At 41.7% G+C, this 17,727-nt stretch overlaps 1 protein-coding gene across 1 annotated transcript; it reads right to left on the reverse strand.

The window, feature by feature from the left end:
- Positions 1-774: 774 nt before the first annotated feature.
- mboat7 (membrane bound O-acyltransferase domain containing 7) lies at positions 775-17,698 on the reverse strand. The gene is made up of 9 exons (XM_060921090.1): positions 17,597-17,698; positions 15,834-15,913; positions 15,495-15,624; positions 12,299-12,416; positions 12,004-12,160; positions 6,493-6,688; positions 6,197-6,349; positions 2,994-3,170; positions 775-2,919 (listed from the first exon to the last, which is right to left on the reverse strand). Exons 2-9 carry the CDS (start codon positions 15,907-15,909, stop codon positions 2,556-2,558), a joined length of 1,371 nt encoding a protein of 456 aa, XP_060777073.1. The 5' UTR covers positions 15,910-15,913; positions 17,597-17,698; the 3' UTR covers positions 775-2,555.
- Between the last annotated feature and the right edge of the window lie 29 nt (positions 17,699-17,727).

The following is a 17,727-nucleotide window of genomic DNA, read 5'->3' on the forward strand; positions in this document are numbered from 1 at the left end:
TCGGTGAATTTGAGAAGTAAAAACATGTCCGTGATCTTTCCACCATGCTTACCTGGGATGTTAACGTCCGGCTTTCCGAAAAATTGCTGATCGTGTTAAAAAAAATTCCATCTCAGGTAACGAGCTGCGTCATCAGATGACAAGATCAAAGGGCGAGGCGGGTCTTCCGATTGATTAATTAACCAATAATCACTGTTGTAGCTGAAACTCGCCTTCGTAAAATTGTTTTTTATTGGTAAATTTGAAAAGGTGTCGATAATTATGGACTGTCCGTAATTGTAGCCACCACTCTACTGTTATCAAATTATTGTGGTAATAATTGAGAGGAAGTGGTGAACGTGCTTCTCGTATATGCTTCTGGAATGAATTGCAGTATAGAATAAAAAAAATTAAACCAGTAAAAAAACATGCTACACAAATATATTACTATCTTTGTTGAAATAATAAACCAATTGTATGTGTGTGGGGTGTTTGGGACACGCCCACAATGGACTGTCGCATTCAAATGGAGCAACTGTTTGCTAAATCTAGTTATTAAGCAAGCTAGCTGTGGTTCCAAGTTTTGGCGAAATCATAATAGCTAACTATTTAAAAACTTCCTGAAACAAGGCATTAAATATAACAAGCCGACATCGCAGGCTTGTTATTGGAGTTCCCAATTATACGTAGCTATTTCGCACAGCTAGCTTGGCCATTAGCTAATAGCACTAACAAGAAGAGAAAACACCAAAAAAAAAAGGTCATGTTACACTGGAAATGAAGACACAGGATCGCTTCAATTTGAAATTTTAATACATCAACACGACTGTTTAGTCTGATGGCAAAACAACGAAACGGCGTTATGGTGTAAAATACTTAAAAATACACACAAAATTTACATTCGCATTCAGCGTGATTGCGTGACCGAGGAGCACAGAGGCATTTTCCTGTGGAAAGTAGCTGCACGTCGCCAACGAAGCAGTGTTTGGAATTAATTCGTAAAATTAATACATATTAATTTGAATTAATGCGTAAATCTGTAACAGTCCAGTACGACTACATAGCGAATGTGTGAAGAAAGATTCTCCGGAAGCCACGTGAAAAGCAAAACAACGTCGTTTTACAGACCAGATTTCCGGAAATTTCTGTTCATTTCCAAAAAAAAAAAAGACAATTTTGTTGCCATGTTCTTAGGACAGGAAATAGGCTTCGTCCAGAATGCTCCAGTGAAGGAATGTGAAAATATATCATCAAGTGGCAGAAATAGAAATCAAAAGTTGGTGCTCAAAGACAGACAAACAAACCCCCCAGAACAAAGATGGTCTTTGACTCCCATGAACCTTTGTAAAACTCTTTGAATAAACGCAAACACTGTCTCACTTTAACATTCACGTTCTTGTACCAGAGCACCCCATGTCCATCACGTCAGGACCCCGGAGAACCTCTGGTCAGGTTTATATGGCAGTGGAGGTGAAGAAGCAGTGCATGATGGGTGATGTCGTCTTTATACACTTGCGATGAATTTCTCTCACCATTGTCACGCTCTGAACCACGGATGCATGGCAGTGAGGACAGAAGCAGTGCATGCTGGGAGATGGAGTTGGAATCTAACTGTGCTTTTTTTTTGTCTCCATTTGGCACGTTCTACTTTCGAACAAACCTTAACATGAGAACCGGCACCGAAGCAGTGCACTCTGGGAGTTTCGAGCTTACAAACAAACGACGACTTTTCTAAAATAAACACTGACTGCTGTTGGCACAGAAGCAGTGCATTCTGGGATACATTGTACTTAAAGACCTCCTTTTTTGATAATCTCTTTCAATACTTATGTGCAGTGCATGCTGGGAGATGAAGGAATTAGACACTGGTTACTGAACCAGGACTGGAACGTGAGACTTGAATGCCCATTTTGAGATGCTTTTTGTTTTTTCCCTACCTCCATCCATTTCGTCTTTTAGGACAGAAACATCAAAATCTGTTCATCATCCATTTCAGTTCTGTTTTAAACACGCCCCAAAACTTCATCCGCCCAAGTAAAGCGTTTATTTCCTTTATCACGCCTTAAAAAAAAAAAAAGAAACCAAAAAACTCAATTTCATCCCTCTATCTTGCGTCTGTATTTTTTCGCTATTTTCCGTTTTCCTTTCCTTCATCCCAAAACGATGTTTGTTTCTTTTTCTTTCTTTCAAAATTTGCCCTTCATCAATCATGTCCTTCGTTCGTTCCTTCCTTCCTTGATCAGCCTCCCTCCAACCCCTCCATTCACTCTTTCATTCGCGAGTCGATGTGATTGAACGTCGTTTTAGGTGCTTGTTGGTCAGACTGAAAACCCCGACGCGCTTCTTCCTCCGCTTGGGCATTGTGCATTTTAAAAGGAAGCTGTAGAGGGCGTGGTAAAAACAGAGCTAAAACGGGGCCTAACGTAAACACGGTACTTGGCAGTGAAGCAGTGCATGCTGGGATTTGTAGTTCTTCCACAGCAGGCGCATTAATTAGAACCTGAAACACACATCACTCTCCTGAAATCCCAGAATGCACTGCAGAACACGTTTGGCAGTTTGTCGGGAGACGAGTGTCACTTCTTGGCTTCCTCCTTCGTCGTCGTGTCCTTGTCCTTCTTCCTTCCACCCATCAGTTTTCCGGCAACGATGCAGACGAGCGCCACGGCGTGGATCAGGAAGTAAATGGAGCTCCAGTAGCGCAGTGTGTCGCTGGCCGTCAGCAGGACGAAGCCCATGCACATGTAGTCGTACGCACGCATCTTCAGGAACCAGTGCACCCAGTCGAACAGCTTCTGTCCCTCAGCGCCGAGACGCGTGCGCACACACGACTCCATTGCTAACTCTGCGGCGATACACACCGGGATGGTGAGGAAGGACAGATAATAACCCACATGCAGACCGTGCCAATAGGCGCTCACCAGCATCGTCCAGCCCGCCCTAGAGAGAGAGAGAGAGAGCTGCTGTAGATGTAATGATGAGTATGAATATAAGCGCGTGTGTGTGTGTGTTACCTCAGGGCGTAGGCTTTAAACGGTGCGCTGCTGTAGATGTACTGATGAAGCCACCACTGCACCGTCATGTTCCAGTAGCGCATGCCGTGTCGCACTTTCACACAGAAGTCCGTGTTGTAGCAGTCGATGTTCTGGATGGTTCTGAAGTCATACTCAACCAGAGTACCAGGCTCAGGGCTAAACACACACACACGTACACATGCTTTACCATCAGTGTTAAGGTTACTACTGAAATAATGGACAAAGCCTGTGACATCACTCATAGGATTTCTGAAGAGCTCAAATATAGAGGATATGGGCGTGGCCATTTTGGCAGCCTAACTCCTGGCTCGGCCATAAACAGAGGTCTCAAAAGTAGTGCAAGTCGCCGTCTGGAGTAGGATTCGCCGCCGTCTATTTTTCACCGAGTCACAAAAAATATTTTCGTTTACATATCTGGACAAAACTGAGCAGCGTGCGATGTGAAACTAAGTTTGATGCAACTAGATAATGGCCAGATGCGAACACGTCTGTAGGAAATAAAGGCAGCCGTTATGCTGCAACGAAGATGTCATCTGATTGGCTGATAAGGTGTTGACAAAGTTTCGTGTGCTGTGATTGAGCTGTGCTACCACGTGGTTAGAAATCGTGACGAAGAAGCGGAGCGTTAGATGCCCGGTTTTCAAAAAGGCCTCGAACCACACGGGTAAGTCTGTGATTTTAGCCGTTGCTCTGATTGGGGCCATGCATAAATGCTGGTCGGCTAAATATTCAATTATAAATACTGATCACGATCCCGTTATTGGATACGGCCTGTTTTGGGTCAAACCCGCCCACTTGGCATCCTCGGCGCATTGACATTGCTTACATTTTGACTTGCGATGGAATACAATGTGTCCTTATCGGGGAGTCACGTACTGAGACTTGACACCAGTCATGCAGTTCAAGTTAAACCCAGGGCTCGACATTAACTTTTAAACCCACTTGCCCTGGGAGGCAAGTGGGGGTAAATTTCCACTTACCCCCTATTTTGCGAGTACTACTTTTTTTTTTTCAGAAAACCATCGAAAAGTTGTGAATTGCAACATAAAATGAAGATCACACACCGAGTTGAAGTTTGGTTCTTGATTAAGTTTATTCTTAAGTTTGGTTATTGGTTGGAACGGACAAAAATAATTTTATCCAAAATAGTTTTTCCTGCCTTCGTCGATTTATTTCCATTTCACATGCATGCAGCTGTTGCAAAGTTCAGTGTGTTTGTGTAGAACTCTCTCAGACTGTAGGGTCATTACTCGAGAATGTAGAAATCTATAACAAAGTTTATATGAAGAAAACAATAGGGTGCCAAGACTTTTGAACAGCACTGTCTTTGAGAATATTTATATATCCTTTTTTTTTTTTTAAAAAAAGCTATATCATCCACCTCTAGGGTAAAAAAAAAACCCCACACTGCGTAATGACAGACAGGATAATGCTTGAGTTTAAAATTGTTTAGTGTGTCGGTTGTGGGTGTTTTATACAGACCTGGCAACCTGTCACTGAATCAGTGCAGCCGGTCTGTCATGACGTGTCATGTTATTTTTTAAATAAACCAAGAGGTGGATGATATTTAAAAAAAACAAAAAACAAAAAAAACCCCAGATCTGTTCTGTTCTTTCAGGATTTATCGCGCATGTCGCTCCTTGTTGAGTTTTTTTTATACCCGAGTTGTTTGAAACCAATCTGGGTTTTCGGTGTTGAATAAGGAAGCTGCTTCACCTGTAAGAAAATCAAACAAACATTTTCATGAAGGCGCTAACTCGAATGCAAGCAGGAAAAAAAAAAGATTCTTCAGCAAACTCTTCCATCCTCACTTCCCACTTTCTGTTTTTGTAAAATACGTTTTAAATACAATCGTGAATTTCTCTGGAGTTTTCAGGCTGAGCTCCTGTCCTCGTATTCTTTAACCGCTCATTTCCTCGTTGTTCTTGAAGCATTTGCTTCTATTTGTGAAAATTTTTCTCGATAGCGGGGAGACGGTAATGCCTTTTATCGATTTCTCTGTTTGAACAAACAAAAACAGCACAAAAATTAACCAGATTGAAGACAGATTAAGCCTGGCTTGCATGGAAGACGGTGTCTGTCTGACCCTAGCTGTAATTATCACGTGATGCATGACGTCATGCACAAGGAGTTTGGAAACAGTCCGCATACCATACTACAACAGCGGGGGGATATAAAATAACTTGCAAAGCAGTAAATGAAACTGAGACAAAGAAAACAGCCAAGACATAATGGCGGAGACGTAGTGAAAGACGCTTTTAGAAATTGAAACAAAAGATCAAAAAGCTTCATTTTTGTGGTGCTAGTTCGTAATATATGCTCATTCCAACTTGCCCGAATGCATGTTTCACTTGCCCCGGGCAATCGGGCAGTCCTTAATCTCGAGCCCTGTAACCGTTAAAATTATAAATATATACGAGTTTATATGTATTTGTTTTTGTACAATTGCTGTTGCAAGAGATGTCACTCGTTGTCAGATGAATATAGATTCACTTCTTATAACTTATATGAATCAGAAAGAAAATTTGACTATCGAAAACATATTTTTGATGTTTACAAAATCAAGTTACTGTTACTTGATTTTGTAAACATCAAAAATATATAAAGTTTTGTATTGTCAAATTTCGTTTTCATTCATTACTATATGGCAGTTCAATGAAAATTTTTAGGATTGATTACCATCACTTCCGACTCTATTTTGCTGTTGACAATAAATCGGAAATTCCTCCCCAAACGCCTTGAAACTGTCTCAGATAACCGCAGTTTTCCGTTTTTCTCGCCTGCCGTTCACGGTGAAGGGCTTCAGCCTTTTTAATTGTACCCTCCTATTCTCTGCCTCGTACCCTTTTATCCCCCTAAACTTTGAGACCACTGCATAAATGGAGAAAGGGGCGGGGATAGCGAAGACTTGCCGCTGGAATTATACCGCTAGAACACGCCTACTAACCTTGAAGCTAACAAGCTAGCTATGCAAGCAAGCCAACAAGCTACTGGCTAAACTAAAAGGAGCCGCTCCATAAGATACAGACCATACCTTCAACAGCGCAAAAATTAACCATATTAATTAAAATAAATAAATAAATAAATCACCAGGCGTGCAGCCATAACTGTTAGAAATGTGTGTTCACATCTCATCTGTACCCAAAATATCTTCCAACATCCAGTAACAAAGAAACGCAGACCTGTACTGTACTGTAGGTCCTCCTCCTGGTTTGGACTCTGCCCCCTGCGGGTAACACCCGAGTCCTGCGGTGATGCAGCCGGCCTCGGCGCCGCACCACGCCGAGTAGAACCTCATGCGGAACACGAAGAAGACCGCCACCATGTAGAAAAACCTGCAACGTTTATCAGTTACGTTCGGTAGATTTCACGGCTGTACGCGAGCTTCTTACAGCATTCGCATGGTTGCCTAGCAACAATGATCTTGTATAGTCCAACACTTCGTTTTTAGTTGCAGCATAACACAAGAAGAACACACCTGAAGAAGAAGTTGTGTTCCAGGAAGTCGGCAGTGCGAACGTAGGACAACGGGAACAGGAAGTTCACACCCACGAAGAGAGTGCCATAAACAGGAACCATCTTTAACCTGCTCAGGCACGGCGCTTTACATGGCAGCAAGAGAGGATCGGTCTGTTCAAGCCAGTCCACGTACGTCTGGTAACGGAAGAACGGCCCTGAAAGACAGAGAGAGAGAGAGAGATGGAACACTCGTGGAATGTATTTTCAATCACCATGGAAACCTATTTTCGACACGACGACATTTTGAGAAGGTTTTGTTCCCATGTTAAAACACAAAAATATCTTGCGCGAATTAAAGGTGCATTAGCTAAGATTAGTTAAGTAGGTGGAGCTGAAATTGAGCCCGCCCTCTTTTCCCCACCCATGAACACAAAGCAGCGGTCCAACTACACTCACTGGCCACTTTAATAGGAAATTGTCCTTGATTCTAAGGTTCCTGTTCTTCACAGGAGTGAAACCCAGTGTGGTCTTCTTCTGTTGCTTTTCTGCCGAGATGCTTTTCTGCTCACCACGGTTGTAAAGAGTGATTATATGTATAAGAGTTTACTCTAGGGGCGGCACAGTGGTGTAGTGGTTAGCGCTGTCGCCTCACAGCAAGAAGGTCCTGGGTTCGAGCCCCGGGGCTGGCGAGGGCCTTTCTGTGTGGAGTTTGCATGTTCTCCCCGTGTCCGCGTGGGTTTCCTCCGGGTGCTCCGGTTTCCCCCACAGTCCAAAGACATGTAGGTTAGGTTAACTGGTGACTCTAAATTGAGCGTAGGTGTGAATGTGAATGGTTGTCTGTGTCTATGTGTCAGCCCTGTGATGACCTGGCGACTTGTCCAGGGTGTACCCCGCCTTTCGCCCGTAGTCAGCTGGGATAGGCTCCAGCTCGCCTGCGACCCTGTAGAAGGATAAAGCGGCTACAGATAATGAGATGAGATGAGTTTACGCTATCCTTCCAGGCAAAAAAGCTCGAACCAATCTGGCCATTTTCCTCTGACCTCTTTTATCAACAAGGCGTTTGTTTACTTTCCACCCACAGAGCTATTGCTCACTCAATGTTTTTTGTTTCTCGCACCATTCTGTGTAGAGGGACTGTGTGTGAAAACCCCCAGGAGATCAGCAGTTTCTGAAACACTCAGACCAGTCCATCTGGCTCAAACCAACACCCATGTGACAGTGAAAGAAAGTCACACTCTGAGACAGTCTGACTCGTGCCCTAATTTTAAGGGCTCGTGACTCGACTCGGACTTGAGCGCTGATGACTCAGACTTGGACTCGTACATTAAAGGAGAACTGAAGTCATTTTTAAACTTGCTTTATTTCTTAATTAACATGTTATTCAATTACGTTTTCATTTTTAGTAACCTTATATCGTGACTCGTATTGGGAACTAATTGCAATTAAATATTATACTTATCGGCCTGTTCGGTTTTTCGCCGTGTTGAATTTAGTGCGTTTGGTCCACGGCAGGCGTCGCTTATCTGCGCCATCTTCACGAGACTTGTGCGAGACTTCGAAACGTGAAGTGTCAGCCAGGTGTCAGTGCCGCCATTTTGAAAACTGTTTTCCAAACGAAATATCGCACAAAAACGAGTTTAAATGACGATTACTGACGACTTTTTTTCAAACTTTCCTGATTGCTATCAAAACAAACAAAACTTCCGGCTTGATTACGTCAGCATTCAAAAGAGGGCGCGTGCGTTTTTTGACAACGCTGGCAGATGTCGGTCACTTTGATTTCCGCTGTGGGCAATTCCATGTAAATGTCAACCTCACCATGCAAAAATAAAGCAACATGTAATACATCAAAACCACTCCCAGAGATCTCACCTAGGCCTGTATTTTACAGATGTGAATAAGTTGAACCAATTTGTAACCAACCTAATATGTCACTGTCAGTCTTTCTTTCTTATAATGTAAAACCCAAGCTAAAATCAACTTTGATCATGTACAATTCTATATTATTGCCACAAGCCACAGAAATGTATGCTAAAATCCACAAAACAGCAAAACAATAGCCATCCTAAATATTATTTAAGAACTTTGATAGTTTTAGCTGATATTTAGAGAGTTTTTCAAAGGGTTATGCTGGTTAAATTGCTGATTTTCTAAACATATGCCATGTCTATTTCAGACGCGTCACGTCCATAACGGAATTTCGTCACATCCATAACGCTGACTTTTCCTTCCGAAACTCTGCATGAAGTACAAAATATTTTAAACAAAGATTTTTTAATATTCACCTTGGACCCCTCTATCAAATGGATATCTCCATTTCGACATTAGGTTTACAATTTCACAGAGTTTGATAAAAATGTACAGTCACCCAAGAAAAGTGATACTTTTTCTGTCACATCCATAACGCATCTTTTATTGGCGTTTTCTGGCATGCCCTAGATCATAGGTGGCCAACCCGCGGCTCGCGAGCCGCATGCGGCTCTTTGCCTGGTGTCATGCGGCTCTCACCTTCACGTCCAAGTTGGTGTTCGTTTGTGGTTTTATGTGCGTTTTCGCTTCACTGCAGTTAATTACGGTTATTTTATATAAAGGTGCTTCGCTTGGTTTCATTACGGTATTTTCACATCATGACAAATGCGCAGGTGCGTGAGATGATATGCTAAATTTCAGATCTCAAAATAGCAGGGAAAAAATGCACTTCAGAAAGAAAATATGAAGATGAAAACAGGACGTTTTTAACAGAGTGGGAGGATTTATATTTTTTCGTTGAACGTTATGGCAAGCCATTCTGCCTTCTATGTCAGTCGTCATTATCGCATTTCAAGTCTTCAGCGTCACTTCAGCTCACTACATGCTAAAATTGACCAGGACTTTCCGAAAGGGAGTGAACTTCGTAAACACAAGTTAATCACGTTAAAAAGTCAATCACAAAAGAAGGTACAGCTCTTCAAAAAATTTACAAAACAATCAGAGACAGTAACACATGCATCGTATAAACTGGCTTGGAACATTTCTGGTGAATTTCATACCATCCCTGCTGCTGAGGCTTGGGATACGCGCTGGGCGCGCAAGCCTGAGTAGTGGGTGAGTGCTCATTCAGTTTTGATGCCTTGAGTGAGAGTAGAGTATACTGTAAGTGTAGTCATGAGAACACAGAACACATTGAATGAGAAGGTGTGTCCAAACTTTTGGCATGTAGTGTATATACATTATGTATTTGTTCATTTGTTTTCCAGTTATCAATTTGTGTGTGTGCGTGTGTTGTTCTTTCAAAAATTTGAGCATTGTATTATATTTTATCTATATTTGCACTTGCACTGATCACTGTTCCCAGTGCCTATGGAGCTTGTACTGTTTGAGGAAATTAAATTAGCACTTTGTAATTTCCATTTTCCGACTGACTGTATTTATTTGAATACTTATTTGAATGCAGGTCTTGTGCAGGTCATGCAGTTGAGAATTCAAGCTGAATCAAAATGGCTTTTGCATTTTCGATGTTAAACAGGTAACTCCAAAATGCACTAGAATACAGGAAATTGCATCTAAGAAATCCAAAATTTTTCGGGGGAGGCCCCCCGGAACCCCCCCAATGGGGGAAATCCCCACATGTAAACAATGTCTGCCTTTGTGCCCCACCTACAATTTTCTTCACCAGTCGCCACTGTTGAAAACGACTGGCCTGTGGTCTTGGTACTGCAGTAAATGTATCATTATCATGTTGGTGTGGGGCATTGGTTAAGTTGGAGTGTGACATCAATGTGGCTGTGTGTGTGTGTGTGTGTGTCCGCGCGCGCAGAAGGAAGGGTAATATTTGTGTGCCCATCTTCATGTGCCGATGTGGCTCTTTGCCGTAACACAGTAAGAATTGTGGCTCTTGGGCTCCGACTGGTTGGCCACCCCTGCCCTAGATGTACTATGGGAATTGTTCTTGTTCTATCACTTCTCCAGTATGGTACAGCCTTAAAATATGCAACACCTGTTTAAATACTGGGAGACAATAAAACATGCACTGGGTCATTTGTTGCCATTTTGAGTTCAAGTGTCACGTCCATAACACTGGAATTGCTCCTGTACGTTTTACTTCCGTCCGACGATGTCTCGCACAGGTCTCAACGAATCTCGTTTACGGCCGTTGCTCTGACATATGGACTGATGTATTACAGAGCATATTTCAAACACTCATACACTACCGTTCAAAAGTTTGGGGTCACTTTGAAATGTCCTTATTTTTGAAAGAAAAGCACTGTTCTTTTCAATGAAGATGACTTTAAACTAATCAGAAATCCACTCTATACATTGCTAATGTGGTAAATGACTATTCTAGCTGCAAATGTGTGGTTTTTGGTGCAATATCTCCATAGGTGTATAGAGGCCCATTTCCAGCAACTCTCACTCCAGTGTTCTAATGGTACAATGTGTTTGCTCATTGCCTCAGAAGGCTAATGGATGATTAGAAAACCCTTGTACAATCATGTTAGCACAGCTGAAAATAGTTGAGCTCTTTAGAGAAGCTATAAAACTGACCTTCCTTTGAGCAGATTGAGTTTCTGGAGCATCACATTTGTGGGGTCGATTAAACGCTCAAAATGGCCAGAAAAATGTCTTGACTATATTTTCTATTCATTTTACAACTTATGGTGGGAAATAAAAGTGTGACTTTTCATGGAAAACACAAAATTGTCTGGGTGACCCCAAACTTTTGAACGGTAGTGTAACTCGCTATCGCAGTGACAAAAAAATAGTGATCAAAAATGCATGAATAAAATGAGAGAAATATAATTTTGAGAATAAAAAAAATTTCCCTTCAGTTCTCCTTCAAATGTCGTAATAATTTGGTCTCAGATATTTTTTATCGACATTGATTTTTGTACGGATTTCGTGCGAGAGTGTCATACCTGCGCGCCTTGGCGTGTGCCTCAGACAGACTCTCAGGTGCGCGCCAAGCGGACTCTCTTGTGCGCGCCCTAAACGGTTTCACATAAAGGCAGCAACAGCCACCGTCAAATGGCGCGGTTGGAGTCTTGTTTTCGGACTTGACTCGAAATTGTCTTTAATGACTTGGACTTGAACGCTGTGGACTCGAGACTGGACTCTGACTCGAGGTTTAGTGACTCGACTACAACACTGCTTTGCGATCGCATTTTTTTCTCATTCTGATGTTTGAACATTATGAACATTAACCGAAGCTCTTGATTTGTACCTCGATGATTTTACGCACTGTGTTGCTGTCGAGGGATCGGCTGATTAGAGAACTGCATCACACAGCAGGTGGATGTATGGGTGCTCCTAATAAAGTGGCCAGTGAGTGTCGAGTTAGCATTAGCAAAGATTGCCATGACAACACTTTCAAACCCACAGGCAAAATCCTGCCGAAACCATCGTTTTTTACATATTTTCCGTGTTATTTTTGGCGTTGGTCAGAAAAACATTCAAAACATTGCACCTTTAATGAAGTCACAACATGTAGGAAGTTGACTGACCAGTGAGCAATTGGGCCATTTGACTCAACCCCACACTCAAACTAAATCACCTGTCATGATCCCAATATAGCAGTAGCTGTAGGAGATGATGTCATAGAGGGAGGGCTCATGAGACAGCTGGCCAATCACAGGCGACTTGGAAAACGAGCTCACTTCCTTTTTCTTCTCCAAGTGATAGCTCTGAACCTCATACGCCAAACTGACCATCTGTAACACACAACACATCACGGATGCGTCTTTCTGTTCTTCGTTTTCATCATCGAAAATTTGCTCCGCTTTTTTTTTTTTTTTGCACACGCAGTCATGATTGTAATGCAACAGCGTCAGAACATCGTTCGTGCTGACCTTCAGGGTGAGGAGGAGCTGGATGGCGTTCGCAAACGGAAGATGTCTGGACCACGTGAACATACGAAAGAATAAAAGATAAAGGAACGTCCAGCCGAGACAAAGGGATGGAGCTTTCCTACAAAGACATAAACATGATATTAAACATATCAGGAATAACACAACATTGTAACTTGATTATATTATAGATGAACGTAATAAGTAAGGATTAAAACCCGTGGAGACGTGCTGTTCGAGAAAAATAATCAACGGTGGTGGAGCGATGCGACAGGATCATCCCTGAAGTTGATTATTTTCCTACTACAGGACGTCCTGAAGTGTTTTTTTCTTCTTACAGCACAGTAGTCCACCAATTATTACAATTTTTATTTTTTAAAAGAATAATACATCGTACTTTTTATCCATTTACACTGTGTTCCAAATTATTATGCAACAAGTGTTTAAGAGTGGTAAGGTAAGATATTTTGTTTGTCAGTTAAACTCATGAATGGTAATGTGTATCAGGGCTCTGTATATCACTGAAACCAATTGAAGACACCTGTGCTAATTAGTTTGGCAGGTGAGTCCAATTAAAGGGGAAACTACTAAAGAAGGTTGTCCCATATTATTAAGCAGGCTACCATTTTCAACCCAAATGGGCAAGAAAAAGGACCTGTCGGCTGCTGAAAACCAACAAATAGTTGAATGTTTGGGTCAAGGCATGGCAACAATCAAAATTGCCAAGAGACTTCATCGCGATCATCGCACTATCAAGAAGTATGTAGCTGATTCAGAGCACACACGTGTGCGTGCTGATAATGGAAAATCCAGGACTCTTTCCTACAGGCAAATACGCTGGATCAAAAGAGCAGCTGTAAAAATGCCCCGTCATAGCAGCAGACAAGTTTTTGAAGCTGCTGGTGCCTCCAACGTGCCCCGAACAACAAGATGCAGGGTCCTCCAGGGGTTTGCAGCGGTGCGTAAGCCATCGTTTCGACCTCCCCTATCCATTGGACACGAGCAGAAACGGCTCCAGTGGGCCAGGCAATACATGAAGACTGACTTCAAAACTGTTCTGTTCACCGATGAATGTCGTGCAACCCTCGATGGTCCAGACGGATGGAGTGGTGGATGGTTGGTTGACGGCCACCCCATGCAAACAAGGCTACGGCGCCAACAAGGAGGTGGTGGAGTGATGTTTTGGGCTAGAATCGTGGGGAGAGAGATTGTCGGCCCTTTTAGGATCCCTGACGGTGCGAAGATGACATCCATAACGAATGTGGAGTTCCTCAAAGAACACTTCCTGCCATGGTTCAAAAGGAAGAATCGTGCTTTTCGAAACAAGATCATTTTCATGCATGACAATGCACCATGTCATGCTGCAAAGAATACATCTGCATCTCTGGCTGCAATGGGCATCAAAGGAGACAAACTTATGGTGTGGCCCCCATCCTCCCCTGATCTCAACCCTATCGAGAACCTTTGGAGCATCATCAAGAGAAGTGTTTATGATGGTGGGAGGCAGTTCACATCTCAACAGCAGCTCTAGGAGGCTATTCTGTCCTCATGCAAGGCAGTTCCAACAGATACTATCCAAAAACTGACAAATTCAATGGATGGAAGACTTGAGAAGGTCCTTTTCAACAAGGGGTCCTATGTTCAGATGTGACTTCACTTGTGATAATGTTTTGATTTAAATAGTGTTTGATTTCAGTTACATTTCAGTTAGTCATGACCTGCTAATGTATCTAATTTCACACATGACCATTTTTTGTTCTTTATGACAATAAAATGTTTGGAAACTCAATTGTGCGTAATAATTTGGAACATGCATTTTGGGTGCATTTGTGTTTTTTATTTCTTAAAAATTTACCGTTATCATTGGGAGGTTCGTTCAAAAACATTTGAATTGTACTCTAATGGCTGATGACTGGAAAATCATGATGACTGCCATTAATATAGATAATTTAGGAAAATGTGAGAAAATATGATTTGCATAATAATTTGGAACACAGTGTAGAGGTACTTTCAAGTACAAGTAAGAAATACTCACAACGAGCATATGCGTTGTTGTACACTGAGATTACGCATCAACATTAAAACCATGATGAGTTGAAGGAATGAAAAATGAAACCAAAACGTCTAGTGGCTGGCTGCAGTAAAACTTTTATCCACACCTGTCCTGAACAGCGCTGTTGCTCATTCTGATGTCGAAGCTAGCTGCTAGCTTGGTTTACTGACATTATAACTCGCCAACTAATGTGAGTGAACAAAGCGTCGGCACAAACCAAGGCAGCTAACACTAGCTACATTTACGAACAAGTTACAATTTACTGTATAACCGGAACTAACCCTCGAAGTAGCTTGTTAAGTTTAGCCAGTCAGTTATTATCAACAAACTCCACTGATAGAATGAGTGAAGCATTAAAAAAAACCCACTTCTTCCTTCAGATGCGTAGCTTCCTGCAGGTTTCTGAGCTAGCCGAACATCATGCATGGATTGCGGCGATTTTTTTTCCACAAATAATAATAATTTAAAAAAAAAGTTTGTGTTGAGTGTAAATGTTGACTGTTGATTCCCAGGCTATTTTCAGTTGGTACCTTACGTTCGCTATTTATACTCATGTTGCTTTGAGCAATTAGCCAATGGTAGCTATTTACGAAATAGTAGCTTCGTTAGTCTCGACCGAAAACTCCTAATTTGTACTCTGACAATGTTGAAATCAATAATCTTCGTAAAAATTACACGATTACAGTTAAGCATTTTACATGAAAATTAATTGCTGTTCTGAGCTGCGCTTCAGTTCATATCTCCAGGCATGCACGCTCCTGACATGAACAACTCACCAATAAGGGCGGGCTTGAGGCGGAGCCAAAGTATCTATCCGTTTTTATTACGTCGTTCTTCTTTTAGCAGGATGTGGTTTGTTGTATTAAAATGCATCATTTGCATTGAACCACAGATACCGAGAGGAAAAAGGAACAGGAAACCAGTCTAAAAAAACCTCTAATGATGAAATCGCGAAAATCTAACCACACAATGATGAAAGGCCCAACCTACATACACTCAAACATCAGTAGAAACCCAAGGACACATCCTACGTATATATAAAGTCTGAATAATCCGTGGTTCTCCAATGTCTACATTCACCCATCCTTTCGATATCGAGTGGGCGGGGCTACGTGTCATGTTAAACATCTGGACCCGCACGCTCACCTCCAGTTGACTCGTATAATCAGCCACGTTCCCAGCACGGTGCACAGCGAGTGTAAAGTGTGTATCCCGCATGTGGTAATGGTGATGAGGAGACCCAAACTCAGTGCTGCCCCCTGCTTCACTGGAGGAGCTGTTCCGCAACACAACAATCAAGATCTTAAAATGCAAGAGGTCAAAAATATAGGATACCATTTTAAAACTGAGAGTTAATGTTCATCAGACAGATGTGTGCAGATTCCGTAGTGGAGAAGGTTCCACAGAGGAAGTTAATTCGTAAAAAACAATTCCGTGACGGTCGAAATCAATCACCAAAAAGTGTCCTGCTGAGTCGGGACTTACTGAGATAGCGGAACAGGACCCCCACGGGTATGGACGCGGCGAGGATCCCGAGATACACCAGCTCATCTGTAGACATTTCTCTGTTGGCAGAAAAATCCTGTCAGTAATGTGTGATAAGAAGGCCCTTGATGATTTTAACACTAAATAGACAAGAATTCTATGGTATGAAACACGGCCAAAATGGCCGACGTTCTACGAAGAAAGCTAACTAGGAACGAGCATTTGGGACAGCGCTTTAGACCATAAGAAAACTAACTAGATGTTGATCCACAGCCAAAATGACCAGAACCCTCACAGATGCAACAAGACCCTAGTTATTTTTCGACAGTGCTGTGATGACTCTGCTTTTACATGTGCTGTAAAACATGTCTGATATAGTGCTCGCATGCGACCACAGATACAAGAGATAAGAAGCGCAGATCAGATATCGGATGCGTCATAAAATAGTCTTGTTTCAGAGATGACTCACACTGGCGTTAATTTCAATAGCTGTGTCAGGAACAACAAGATCAGAACTGTAAAGAATGTGTGTTTCAGCTTTGCATGACTGTCTTCTTAATTAGCAAATTTGGTCAGTTTACACACACCGGCCACTTTAATTTGAACTTGTTCTTCGGAGGAGTGGAACCCAATGTGTTCTTCTGCTGTTGCTTTTCTGCTCACCACGGTTGTAAAGAGTGATTATATGAGTTACGATAGCCTTCCTGAAAAAAAAAAATCTCGAATCTGTCCATTTTCCTCTGGCCTCTCTTATCAACAAGGCGTTTGTTTTTTTCCACCCGCAGAACCGTCCCTCCCTCAGTCGCTCAATGTTTTTTGTTTTTCGCACCATTCTGTGTATAGAGACTGTGATCAGCAGTTTCTGAAATACTCAAACCAGTCCATCTGGGTTAAACCAACACCCATGCTATTGTGAAAGAAAGTCACAGAAAAATTCAGATCACAGTTTTTCCCCATTCTGATGTTTGAACATTGTGAACATTAACTGAAGCTCTCAATTTCTATCTGCATGACTTTACGCATTGTGCTGCTGTCAAGGGATCGGTTTAATAAAGTGGATGTTGAGTGTATATCATATACAATGGACATCATTAGGACTGCGATAACACTGATACGAGCGCAATTTCTACCATAAATGTTTTAATATTTGAATTTCAACGGTGACGAAAATCATGCGGGTAGATTATGGATTTCAAAAACGAATGAGGGTTTATTTTTACAGGCTTGATGGCAATATCTACAGAATAAAAGTGACAAAATATTGCAATAATTCTGATCATGATTCAAATTAATAGTCTGGTGTATAAAGCATGCAGACATTTTCTCATTTGATCTTTTTTCCAGCAAGATGCAGTTTATTTGATCAGCATTTAAGGCTTTTTTTAAATGATCATTCTGTCTATATGTTGTTCATTATTTTTTTTTTATTCTACTTTATTATTTTTTTTTTTTAGTGGGTGTTTGTTTCCCTGTCCATATCCATGTCACATTATTCACAGAATATACATTAACAAATAAATGGATGGATGGTTTCCATCTGAGCAATTTTAGCTACTTTTATACAACACCTGATGCTATTCTAAAGATATTTAAGGTTTAATTTTAATTGTTTTGCAACATGTTAAAGAGTCCTGCCTCGTACGAACAGACTAGCAAGGCATATCACACCAGATCTAGAGAACAGAAAGCACAAAATAGCATTCTAAAACTAATACTTCTTTTCCTAAAACCTAAATTTATTTATTTTTTACATAAACACTTACATGTAGCAGCGAGAAAAACGTGTTTTCGGGTTCAGTTGAAACACCGCGAGATGAGGGAACCACTTCCTGTTTGCAAGCAAACCGCACGCTGATTGGTCAATGTGACGGTTCGATAAACTCGAGCTCTGATT

Source organism: Neoarius graeffei, chromosome 5 (assembly GCF_027579695.1).
Source record: "Neoarius graeffei isolate fNeoGra1 chromosome 5, fNeoGra1.pri, whole genome shotgun sequence".
NCBI lineage: Eukaryota > Metazoa > Chordata > Actinopteri > Siluriformes > Ariidae > Neoarius > Neoarius graeffei.

Coding starts and splice junctions, on each gene's coding strand:
- mboat7 (XM_060921090.1), bottom strand. CDS start 15,909: ATGTCTACAGATGAGCTGGTGTATCTCGGGATCCTCGCCGCGTCCATA. Junction 12,161..12,298: donor AGCTCCTCCTCACCCTGAAG/GTCAGCACGAAC, acceptor TGTGTGTTACAG/ATGGTCAGTTTGGCGTATGA. Junction 6,689..12,003: donor CTATATTGGGATCATGACAG/GTGATTTAGTTT, acceptor TCTGTCTTTCAG/GGCCGTTCTTCCGTTACCAG.